The 13,404-nt window shown below is 36.6% G+C and overlaps 2 protein-coding genes across 2 annotated transcripts in view; both read right to left on the minus strand.

Annotated features, from left to right (window-relative positions):
* The window catches only part of LOC132155861 (ATP-binding cassette sub-family C member 5-like), a 30,706-nt gene extending 27,389 nt beyond the window's left edge, over nt 1-3,317 (minus strand). The window contains exons 1-2 of the mRNA XM_059564600.1: nt 3,181-3,317; nt 807-1,001 (exon numbers count right to left, since the gene is read on the minus strand). Of these exons, the coding sequence (XP_059420583.1) occupies nt 807-926 (120 nt within the window). The 5' untranslated portion in view covers nt 927-1,001; nt 3,181-3,317. The remainder of the gene's footprint in view (nt 1-806; nt 1,002-3,180) is intronic.
* Nucleotides 3,318-4,438: 1,121 nt separating this feature from the next.
* Nucleotides 4,439-11,326, minus strand: LOC132155862 (large ribosomal subunit protein eL33-like). Its single transcript, XM_059564601.1, has 5 exons — nt 11,221-11,326; nt 10,751-10,789; nt 9,710-9,862; nt 5,446-5,590; nt 4,439-4,503 (listed from the first exon to the last, which is right to left on the minus strand). The coding sequence occupies exons 2-5, from the start codon at nt 10,759-10,761 to the stop codon at nt 4,480-4,482; spliced, it is 333 nt and encodes a 110-aa protein (XP_059420584.1). The 5' UTR covers nt 10,762-10,789; nt 11,221-11,326; the 3' UTR covers nt 4,439-4,479.
* Between the last annotated feature and the right edge of the window lie 2,078 nt (nt 11,327-13,404).

A 13,404-nucleotide genomic window follows, 5' to 3' on the forward strand; every position in this document is an offset into this window, starting at 1 on the left:
ACAGGACTCTCTCTTAACATGCTGACGGCAGGGGTGCGACCGACAAAACAAATGACACAACAAAGCGTTTGGCTACCTTTATGAGCACAAACACCAGCTGCAGCATTTTAATGCTGATGGGTTAGTTCACCCAAACATGAAAATCCCGTCGTTATTTACTCACCCTTATGTTTTTCCAAACCTGCATGACTTCTGAAAAATGTCATATAGGTTTGGATTGACATGAGCGTGAGTAAACACTATCCCATCCAGCACACACTTTGGGAAAGCATCACTCAACTGGCCATGCAGTATATTCAGGGTGTATTCAAAAAGGCTTTGGTATACTGTGTATGGCGAGGAAAATAAATTTTGGATTGTATCTAATAATTTCAGATCTTTAATGATCTCTTAATGATTATTTTAATACTTCTCAATGAGGCAAAGAGTGTTACATTGTTCCCGTTATTTCAGTGCCGAATATTTTAGAAACAAGGCCCAGTTTGACACATCGTTTGATAGCCAAAACTGTGTGCTATGTCCCCTTTAATAGAGCGATCTATTGATAAAGGCCCATTTACACCAATAATGATAACTATATTAGAGTCCACACCGATGGACGATAGTCCTCTACTGATTATAAGCATAGTGCGGCTTTGTCGCCTGCTGCTTTAAATGCTCGAGCTCTTTGAAGTCAAGTAGATTCTTACTGGCTGTCAAAGTTTTTACAGTTCATCATCTGGAAAAAAAAAATTCTGAAAGTGATTCCAACGATATCTCAAATCTGAAAACACTGAGAAATGACAGGCCACGTATGATGGACTGACCTGCACTTTAGACAGCTCGTAATGGTCCACTTCAGCTCCAGGTAGAGTCTCCCTGGACGGTACGGCCCTGTACGCTGAACCAGATGCCAGGCAGTCCTTTCCCAAATCATGTCCTTTCATCTTCTTCCACCAACATAGGAGCGCTTTTGTTGCTTCAACTCTGAGCTTTATCTGGTCTAAGTCACCAAATCTGAACTGATGAGAGAAGGAATGGGTTAACGTGAATGCAAATGTTACTCTTATTTCTTCCAACTCAAACTCAGCACTGATCGAGCACATTACATGCACTAATTCCATTTATTCCCTTTTTACGCTTTGAAGTCTGACCAGCTGGTATTGTTATTGGAAAATTATTGTATGGAAAAACATTAATGTCCAATATTGTTATCTAATGACATCAGCATGAGGTCATTTTGAGTAGACACCTTTGGTTTAATTTTTCGCCATCATTTGGCCAGGTTAAGTGCATTCCTTGTTGAATTTCACTAAAACATCACATCTAGCTAAAATCAAATGAAAATGGACATAAAGATCAGGGCTGGATCATCCAATGGGTATCCCGAGCCCATGCGCAGTTAGAGCCCAAGCAATGGGAAGAATTATTTTTTTTTGACTGTCTTTACACTAAGTGCAAATAGCGTGCTTCATGGCGAACAATATTTGCACTAGCTCCACCCACCAATGTCTGGTACACTTAAAATTTAAAAAGACACGTTCAGTGATGTTAGAAGTAGAGTCTCAGAATTGGCTTTTGATGCAAACGAACCCAAGTTCAAATGCACCTTTTGCCAAGCAATAAATCATTATTTACACTCTATGTTATTATTGCATCCTTTTACTATACAAAATACTGAAGTGCAAATAGTATTTGCCAGTATAAAGTACGGAATGCATCATTACTATTTAGATTTATTGCTTTAGTAGTGTAAATCCTGTACGATGAAGAACTTCGACAGGGGTTAATACCGTCCTTCAGGTTGTGATCATAGGCTGTAACTTTTAGAGATGTTTCCAACAAATATTGCCCTATAATTCAAAACCTTGACCATGCTTGCATTTGTGTGAGACCCATGGGCCTGATTTCTTAATCTGGGCCAGATAAAGATACATTTTCATGACAACTAACCCAATTTTCACCTAAAATGACGTTTTGAATTTCCTTTTAACCATTTTTATTGCTTTAGAGTAAATAAATATATGAAATACAATTTATTTAATTTAAATATGCATAAATGAAGGGCACAAAAGCAAATACTATCATGGTGTATAAATACCACATATTTATAGACTTTATAGCATAACGGTAATCAAAATGAGGGGGAAATATGCTCAGCTGTATGTATTAATGTCACAGTGAAACATATCTTAGCAGTCTTTCATTTAGGCTAAATATAGTGTATTATTTCTTTCTTTAATGCGATATGCCCGAGCATGTTCTTGACACGTGTTTCACGTGATCTGACGACCAAAAATGTGGTTACTATTAGTGCTTAAATGATATAGACTATGCAGACAGCTCACTAACTTCTGACACACGGCCAGTATTTCAACATTACCGGACAGTTATGAATGTACACATTAATATATCGATCTATAAAGCGTTTTTCGGGCGAGTATCCCATTACGCGTTGACAGAACAGATCTGCATTCTCGGAAGAGACAATACAAACACAAATGATGTCTTTATTAGATGACACTGGATAAGCTTTAGGTCTTTGTCGTGTTTATTTGAGTGCTCTAGGACCCGCTTCTCTAGCGTAAACCAGAAGAGAACAAACAGTTCTCGAAAAGACTGAAAACAACACACAACACGGGTTTCATTCAGGGACATCTACAGGCATTTTAAGACTAAAAAAAAACACGATGAGATATATATTTTACATTACCCAAAACGTTTTTATTATGGCAAAAGAGCACACATTAAGTAATCCCTTTCTTATTGTTATAATCCTATCAATGCATTTTTAGGTCATAATTTCCCACTTAACGTTGATTCTGTAGCATATAACGTTAAGCATCCTGATTTGGATTATAATTAAATATTCACGCATTATTATTTCATATCACGCATCATCCAAAATATAAATTGCATAAATACGTGTCCTATCTAAATAGAGTGCATCATCATAACTGTACTGAGACAATAAAAATAAGACGATGTCCGTGAAACACGCGTTATTTGTTTAATCTTCTTAAAAGTCAATATAATCATTTGCAATTGCACGTCAAATGATGCTAAAATCAGAAGCGGTTTAAAACATTTGTTTTTAAATTATGGTGTCAGGAATACAGATGTGTGGCATGCAAAGTATACTACAATAAATCCTATTTTACATATCGAATAAAAGATAAAAGCATCCACTGCTGCAGATACCTGTTTATCTGGCTGGTCTTCGGATCTTCTTCAACAGCGGACGAAGAAAAACAGCTTCGTTATAAACTAGCTATTTGAAGGGCTCGGATGGACCCGGCTGTGGGAAATGTAGTGTCACTCGCGTTCGCTACAAGTGCGCATCGTTTAAGTGATGAGTTAATGGAACTACATTACCCACAATTCGCTTCCCCTCGAACGCGTCAGAGCTCTGCTAGTGGGCGGGGCTTATTGCGCAATGGAAGGCGACGCGCATCCTCTGCAGTCACACGCTGGTATTACAGTGAGTGTGGTGATGAGCGTGAGGCTCTGGGATGGCATTTTACCATTACAGAAAATACAGTGCGATGACGATACTGCAAAATATGCGGACATTATTCTTCTCGTTTCACTGTTTTATCGGAAATTATACCAGACTTATATTAACCCGTTCAGAGCTGAATTATGAAGTTGGAAACACGAAAATGCCAATGCATTTCCTTTCCACAAACAGCCGAAAATAATTAAAAATATCAGTATAATATCCATATCATTACACATTTGCTGCAAGTTTGATTTGACATCTAAACGTTTACCAATGAACTCAAATCATTGTAGATTCAGGTTATTAACATAGACGAAGACGAAATTAATTTAATACCACTTGCAAGTCATACACACACACACAGCTGGAATTAAAATAATGAAAAAAACATTTAATTTTAATCATATTAACAAGCTAATATTACATGTAAACAGTTAAGTGTTACCAGACATATTTTCCTTGTCACTTCACAGACTCCCTTATAAATATATATAAATTAGACTCAAGATATCAAGTTAGAATCATGCACAAGGACACATTTAAGATGAATTTAGTTTAAGTAGATTCTAACACTAGATTCATCTTATGTACAGTTTATTCAATGCATTAAACTCACTAGTTTGCACTAACAGACTACCAAACTAATTTAGTCCCATCAAGACAGGTTTTATTACGCTTTTATTTACCGAGTACTGATCTAGAGTAAACCCAGGGTAAAATGCTCTTTTAAGTGCTCGAGTGTCGAGTAAGTAAGTGTTAAAGACGAAGCCTAAAATTTCCCTTAACTGTGCTCTTTTCAGTTCTTCTGCAAATCTGGCTTGAAACAACAGCACACTCCTCAGACGCTGCTCTGCTGAGAAACGGCAGAAAACTGTAAATGCTAGGAAGATTTCAAAGTGGTTGCAGGAAATTTAATACCGGTACTTTGCAATAATGAAAGACAGACCAGAAAGGCAGATTTTTGGAATAATTTTTTATTGTCTGTACACAAAAGCATGTTATACATGAGATGGGTACAGCATCTGAAAAACAAAAGCAAACAATGTTAATGGTTAATACTTAATTACAAAAAGCGTTTCTTTTTTTCATGCATTTTGCCACAACTAAACTGACAGTCATCACGGCTCAATCTATTCACAGGACTGAAGTCAAAGTAACACATTTGTGTAACACATCAACAACTGTTCATTCCCCTTTTCTGAAGATTGTAAAGGATAAGAGAACACATTAGTGCCCAAACATCATGGTCAGGTGTGTTCAATCCTGCTCCTGGAGGGTTCAGCTCAACCCCAATTAAACACACCTGAACCTGCTAATCAAGGTCTTACAGAGCATACTAGAAACTTCCAGACAGGTGTGTGAAGGCAAGTTGAAGCTGAACTCTAGAGAACCACGGCTCTCCAGGACTGGGTTTGGCATGTCAAGTACAAAGACCTACCAAAAACTCTTCTCAGATGTGCTTGATTCCTATGCTAAAAAAAGCTGCCCATGTGAGAGATCTACAAAACCCCACTGTGACCCTCAACTCCAAGTAGCTCTAGTTGCACTGTCCTTGCATAAGTGAATTTGGAAATGTTCTTTTCTCATGGTTCCTTCAAGCATAACACCTAACCTAAACTCACATTTACAGTTCAGGATAAATGCAGTTTGAAGTTTACAAGTATAACCATCCCTAAAAATGTCAGGCTAGTACTTCAACGACATTCATATATAAAGTGATAGCCCACCCAAAACTGAGAATTCTGTTATCATTTACTCACTCAATATCATCAGTATTTTTTTCCATACTATGGAAGTCAATGGCTACCATTAACTGATGGTTACCTTCACAATGCGTGTTGTTTTCAAGAGAAGAAACAAACTCATAGGTTTGAAACAACTTGAGGTTTAATAAATGATGAGAATGTTCATTTTTAGGGGAACTATGCCTTCGAAGCCAGAGAGAGAAACTATAAGGCGCTCACCACACGAATCCTGTGCCCGATAGCCTTTGCGGGGAGGTTGCTCTTGAACTTGGCACGAACCATTCCACTGTTTCCATGAGCCCGTGTGACTTTACCCCAGATGACGCGCGTCTTGTTGGGTTTACCGCCAGGTGTTGCTGTGTTCCTTCAGACAACATACAACACTCATTAAATAACACGGACGACCATCGACAGACATCATGAAACATGTCCCTGCATGCAAATGTCAACATGCATCAAGGGGTCTATTTGAGTCAACATGAAAAACTACCCATTTTACTTCCATTTCCATATGAAACATGAGTTGAATCCAAGAGACAGAGGGTGATTTTTGATCATGAACTCAAGGTTATACATATTAGATTTTGAAAAAAAAACATCAAGAACTTTTGGAATATCGAGCACCAATGAATCATTCAAAATAAGAGTAGAAACGTTCCGCAGGTAATGGGCTCAACGCGAGTGTGTGCAAACTTCCGGTCTTTACTTTAATGGAAACTTGTATACGAAATAATATTTTTCAAATTTAACAGCAAATAGTAGTATATCAAAGACATAAGGAAACATCCTCCCTACATTTTTGCGTACCTCTGTGTGGAAATTTATCAAGATACAATGTGGAGATTGCTTTATTCTTTTGTTGATTATGCAGATCAGTGTCAGGTTAATCAGTCCACAGGGATCTTATTAAACCACAAACCACTCAAATATGCAATACTTCATTTTCGGAGAGCTGATTTTGTTCTGACTGTTATCCTTAAGATTATAAGGTTTACGACTGTCAAACAAGATGCTCAGTCTCTAACTTTATTTGATAATTTATAACTGTAACCGTACAATTTAAAGTGATGTAATTATGGTAGGTTTGCATCAATTAAAAGATCGGTGTTTGAATTCATGTGTTTTTATCAATGTTTAAATTTCGTGAAAGATCTGCAGCATAACTCATTATCTGTCTATAAGCAGCACATGTATATAGTTACAAATTATTTTGCATTATCAGATAAAACAAATAGGGCTGCAACTAACGATTATTTTGATAATCGATTAATATGTTGATTATTTTTACGATTAATCTTTATGTACTTATATTTTAGTTTTGCCCATTTTTTACCCAATTAAATTATTAACAAAGGGTCTTTATCATTCAACATAGACATTTTAGAGATTTTAACCATTTTGCTTTGTCATATCCTCATCAAAAATATAAATTACATTTATGCATTTAGCAGACACTTATGCAAAGCGACTTATAGTGCATTCAGGCTATCAGTTTTTACCTATCATATGTTCCCGGGGAATCAAACCCCCAACCTTGCGCTTGACAGTGCAATGCTCTACTTGAGCTACAGGAACACTATATACCTGGAGTTGTTTTATTGTGTTAGTAATTCTTTGTCGAACTCTTCTGCAATCAGAACACTGACCCATACTCTAGCAAATTTCACAAGATTTCAAATAATGTTTTCACCATGGCAGTCCTTAGAGCTCCTAAAGTAGTTTAACATCCCGAACAAAGCTTAAGGAATCTTTCAGAAAATATTTTCACGAAGAATAAAATTGCAGTACATTGCATTTTATTACTTTTTTCCTGTAAACACACAACTTATACCTGGGAAACAGCTTTATAGCTTATTCGGTGAAATTGTAAACAATCCTTCGAATAAAGTGCCAATGGCATGAAACCTGAATGGAACTCACAATTTAAAGTAAAATCCATCAGAAGGTTGTCCAGAAAAAATAATTTGACGCACACAAAAAACCTGCTGTGTGAAAAAGAGCAGTGAATACTTGTGAATTTTAAATACATTTAAACATTTACCTCTCTCATTCAGTCATAATTAGGCTGCAAGACTGAATTATTAACTGGTAAACGACAAACTGATCACAGAACATGTTTGTAAAGCTTTAAATGTTAACTGTTAAAACGCAATGTTATCAGCTTTTACGACTAAACATTTGCAAACAACATTGTACGGGAGAATCTGCACAAATAGTGTAAACTGTTAAACAGTTCAGTAGTGCAGAGTTTACAGGTTACTCTTCTTTTTTGAAGGCTCAAAGTAAAGTTCTCCCACACTTTGGATGACTTCGTTCGATTAGTTTTATCTTCTGCTTTTTTCTGTTTCTTTCTCAAGCTTACTCCACTGCCGTCTGTCTCCATCTCGCTGAATGCTGCAGATGCAGTTCGGGAAACAGGTGACATAACGAAGCCAGCTATTGGCTATTCGCTACTTCTCCTGCTGTACTGGCTGAGTAAAACCTATGGTGGCTCATTACTGCCACACATAGATTTAAAATATGAACAAAATGATCCGCTTACGGCAAATAAAAGTTGTTTAGCAACTAATCGAGGACTAAATTAGTTGACAACTATTTTAATCGATTAAATCGATTAGTTGTTTCAGCTCTAAAAACAAATATTCAAATTAGTCATGTATTGAAGTTCCCATGACGTGGATTATTTTCTTTTTTTATAAGTCCGGCAACTTATAGTCAGGTGCGACTTATCAAAATTAATTTGACGAACCAAGAGAAATGAACTAAGACAAATGAACCAAGAGAAAACATTACCATCTACAGCCGCGAGAGGGCGCTCTATACTGCTCAGTGCTCCCGGAGCCTACACGGAGCAGCATAGAGCGCCCTCTCGCGATTGTAGACATTATGTGCTGTAGAAATTAATGCGACTTATAGTCCAGTGCGACTTATATGTTTTTTCCCTCATCATGACGTATTTTTGGACTGATGCGACTTATACTCAGGTGCGACTTATAGTCCGAAAAATACGGTACTTATATTGTTAGTATGATTTTTACGGTTAAAATTTAGAAATAAAAGGCATTTTTACATCCTGATATTAGTCCTCTGGCTTCAATGCTCTGTTTGAAGGGGCGTGTCTGCTGTGAGACTCAGAGTAAACGACAACTGTTGTGATTGGCTGAAATCTTTGCATTCGAAATGTGCATTACATCTGTAACCTTTCTCAAATACTTTTACTACGTTTTTTTTTTACCATTACAGCTGTCGAGATTAATGAATCATGGGAGTGTTGATTATAGCATTATTTTTTTAATCTTTTCCCATCACATGAATCGCTGGAGTGATGAGCATTGAGTAGACAGAGTCTGTTTATCGCGTGAATGCAGTGATCTCATCATTGCAACGCGTTTTCTCACAAAATGCTTTCACATTTCCGAACAATATAAAGGGAGCGTTCTTTGATCGCTCTATGTAGTTCAATCACAATTTAAATAACAGATTTGTTTCATGCTACTAAGAGAAACAATGTGAAGTTGATCGTTTAGTCACGGCTTGATTCACTGATGCATAAACAGTATTAAACGATTTAGAAAGTCTGTGTGAACTTGAATAATTAGCTACACATCAGAAATCACTGATCACAGATCAGACATTAATGAACACAGTTACTAACTGTTTGTGGCGGTGCTGTCGAATCCATATCGTTAAAGTCTGTTTGTAAAGCCTGTGCTGACATTGCGACTAAATTATTTTGGATAAAAGCGCCTTTTAAATGCATAAATTTAACTTAATTTTAATTTAATGTAAATGTTTGGGTGGGCAAAGCAGAGAAAGGGGAGGTAACCTTTCCCTGTTTGACGACATAAGGGGAAGACTCCAGATCGGCCGTCTGAGCGCTCGTTTTCTCAAAGGCAGAGCAGGACACCCAGGGCTTGGTTTACACCCATCGAAATGTCTAGCCACCGGGGGACCTCAAACTGGCTAGGGGAACTCATTAATGTTAAAAAACCCCATAAAGTGACATTTTCATGCAATGGGACCTTTAATTGTATAATTTTACAGCCCTTTTTTTCCATTTAAATAGTTTGATGCAAAGTGCAAAGTAAAATAAAATATGTTGTGAAAATAATGATGAAACAAACTGACATGTGCACAATTGAGAAGTGGACATTTATGAAGATAAGTCGCAGTCCACGTCTCACAAGGTAAATATTTCATTAAAAAAAAAAAAAAAAAAAAAAAACACAACAGTGTAATTCTTTTACCGGACCCAAACATACGCAAGTTTCAAATCCGCTGGCTCAGTTATAATTTATAGTATAGTATTAATAGCAGTGTATATCTTATTTGCATTTGAAGTGATATAATAAACGTTGGCTTCAAAACCGAAGTGATGATTCCAAAGAGACTCTTTAATGTGGGGTCTCAACAACAGCAAAAACATCCGAGCACGAGTCAAGTCTCTCCTCACGCATGCCACTCATGCCTGTGCAGCACTTACTTTTTAGCCTTGTAGACGTAGGCACATCGTTTGCCCAGGTAGAAGTCGACTTCATCGCGGTTGTAGACTCCCTCGAGCTTGAGTAGAGCGGTGTGCTCACGCTGGTTCCTCAGGCCACGCTTGTAGCCAGAAAAGATGGCCTTGCTCCACAGCCTACAGGAGAGACAAGGGAAAAACAGTTTAGTTATCTTTATGTGTATGCATCAAGCAACATTTAACCCTGTAAAGCCTGACACATAATAGTCAAACATATATATTTTTAAAGGAACCATTTACTGAATCTTTAGACAAAATCAATACATCAGCCTTCTGTGGCTCATATAGTACGATAGAGATGATTGCTTTCATCAGCAGAGGGCGCTGTGAGCTACTGTAGACATGAACTAGGACGAAAGCAGTGCACTATTATCAACAATTATCAAGAGAGACCGATACTGGTTTCAAGGTAATCACATACTAACTATACATGTGAAAATTAGATTGTTTGTGCGCACTCATTTATCATTTTACTTTTAATGTGTTTTTGTAAATAAGTACGTTATAAAACTATTTTGAACTGTTAAGTATTTGTAACAGTTAACATTTAGCTACTTTTCATACAGTGTGATTTTGGGGGGGTGAATTTTAGGCCTGTTAATAAACTAAGGAACGTCTGATCCTCAAACATCACTATTTATTGTGGAAACCAAAAAATAAATAAATAAATACACAGTCCCCGTGTTTTATTTTTGTAGATCATTACAAGTAAGATTAATTGACATTTTGACCACTGAACTAGGAAATAACCAATTCAGAAATCTGGTCACCTTAATCTAGAGACCAAAACTAACAAAAAATATAAAAAATATATATATAGCCAAATAGATTCTAATAGGTTATACACACACACACACACACACACACTTACACATACATACATATATATATATATAGCAAACAAGACTTAATTGCATTAGCTTTTTTCAGCAAAGCTTTGATCAGTAATCTGACTCAACCACACATCAGTTCAGATTTACATCGGTGACTGCTTTAGTGTCTCACCTTCCTGGCATGATGATGCTTCGACCAGGTCAAACAAACCTAAAATTAAAATACACACACATTTAGTCATTTACAGTCCCTCATTGTACAGAACTCATCTGCACTACATTAGCATGTTTATCCTCATCGCGGAGTTTCTCTGATCACTTCTTACACGTTAGACCTAGCTCATAGTTGTTACTACGTCTTCAAAACAAACTCATCGGAGTAGAACCCAACAAACGGAGAATTTAAACGCATGTTTGGACAGTTATGAGGAGATTTAAGCCCCGGATGAGAGAGTTTAGCCTGAGCCGACTGCGTCCAACAATCTGTTTCAAATCTAAAGCATCTTCAGTCAAACAAGGCAGAGCTCCGGGGGATGTGGACTAAAGGTGTATATTTATTAATCCTGGCAGAAATTGTGGTTTAATTTACACAGCGAAAGACTAAAATGTCACATTTTAAAAGCCGGGCTCAGAAACGCTCACCTGATTCCGTCTCAAAAATGGAAGAAAGACCGCTCGCAAGGGACGCTGGGAAAATGTTAGCAATGCTGTCTGAAAATCTGCCTGACTGAAATTAATGCGGGGTTCAAATGCTAACACTTTTCCAGTTGCACATAAATCATCATCAACAACAACATAATTAAATGTGTTCTTAATGATGCCTTAATTAACCATGACTTTACTACAAAGAAACATGGTTACTATAAATACATATTGGTAACCACAAGTTAACCATAGTATAACAATGGCATTTGTAGTAAAACGGTGGTTATACAAATGGTAATCAATACACCAAAGACATAGTTACTACACTTTTACACAAAAGTGACTGTAAAAAAAAAGGTTTTCATTTATAAAGCTCTAAAAACCTTTCTGACTGATGTTAGTGCACTTCCTGAAAATATGGAAAAAATTAATAAAGGTTCTCAATTAAATATGTGCAGTTTCACATGATTAGAGCAAATTGTCACATGACCAGAGCACTTTATTTCCCGTTTGCACCTTGAGAGGATGATGGCAAAATCAAAGCTTCAAAACTAAAGGCTTGAAAAGTGTCTTAACATGAATATATGACAAAGATTTTTCGTCCACATGATCTTTAGGGTGTCTAGTATTAATAAATGCATTCACATATATTCAGTTTTGTTGAGTGTGGTCACAGAATGAGTTTTTTTCTTTTTTTTTTTTTTAGCAAAATATTAGGATTGTTTTAGCACCGAAGGCCCTGTGAGCAAAGCAATGAACAATACATTACTTTTAGAAAAAGCAAAACTCTAGAATTTCTTGCTAACAGGACCTCATGAGGAAATAGCACCTTTACAGCTGTCACTTGATCCTTTAACCATACTTCTGCCACGTAAAATCCTGACCTGGTGTTGGTCAACACTAAGAATTGCAGGTTTCTTTTTTGAGGTAGCCATAAGACATCAAAACAAAGTTGAATGACAATAAAATGTTGCAATGACAAAATATTGCACTTAATTAATAATTCAAATGTTACAAAGAATGTACAATAACAATGTTGTAATACTCTAAGCATTAATGTAGAAATGTTATGCTATATTTTACAAAAAAGTATCAATGTTGCATGAGTTTTTTTTATGCATAATTTGATCAAAAAGTTTAAAATAGCTTGGCTGAGATATCTAACCATTTTATGACTGGAGAATGTAATTCAGTAAACACATTATCCCACCGGTCACAATTCTGACCGAACATAAAACACAATTTTTCACTCACTTATTTTCAGACATTACTTAGGCTTTTATTAGCCTATACCACTAAATGACAGAAGTAATCCCCAATATCAGTGCAGAAATCATAACAAAAGAAGTAACAAAGCATGGTGAGAAGTGTGTGTTGATTTTTACCATGCTTTTCTTCATCACCGCATTCACCTGATGAAGAACTTACTCCATCACAATGTCAGCAAGTTTAGAGGAACGTGATTTATCTTCACCCAGAGAGTCGCTGAAATCACAGACAGCACTGCTGAGGAGACCATCCACTGTGATCCCAAAAAGGGATTCAAGCGGATACATATATGAAAGTTGTTCCATCTTCAGGATGTCTGGTTTTTCTGATGTGTCCTGCTGAATATCTTCAGTGGATCACAACTACATAAGGAGCCATGCCTAGTATCTTGGACAGTTTTAGTATTAAATCAGTAGTAATTGAGGCAGCTGACTTTGTAATGGAAGTCAGCACTTGATAGATTTGCTGTCTGGAGAACTGTGTGGGAAAAAGCAAAATGAGTTTTAGTTCTCATGACTTGAGCTGGTTTGTAGCTGGTTTTAAGTTCATGTTAGGTATTTTTAAACTTGTAGATCAGTTGCTTTGTTGCAAACCAAGGACTTGATCTGTTACAATGTTGCATTCTCTTTGATTCAGTACACTTTCACAGAGACATTTCAAAGCAAATGTGTTTCTGTAAGTCACATGCAGTGGTGTATAAATGACCTGAAAGACATACTCAAGTGAAAGTACAGATATCTTACCAGAAAAGACTTGTATAAGTTGAAGTTAGCTTTTAGAATATTACTTGAGTAAAAATCTTAAAGTATGTGATATTTATTATACTACGAAAAGTATATATATATTTTTGATGTTGTTGTGTATATCGCCCACACCAGCCTCGACTTGAGTGGGAAATGAATAATCTGCGCT

This window comes from Carassius carassius, chromosome 13 (genome assembly GCF_963082965.1).
Source record: "Carassius carassius chromosome 13, fCarCar2.1, whole genome shotgun sequence".
Lineage (NCBI taxonomy): Eukaryota > Metazoa > Chordata > Actinopteri > Cypriniformes > Cyprinidae > Carassius > Carassius carassius.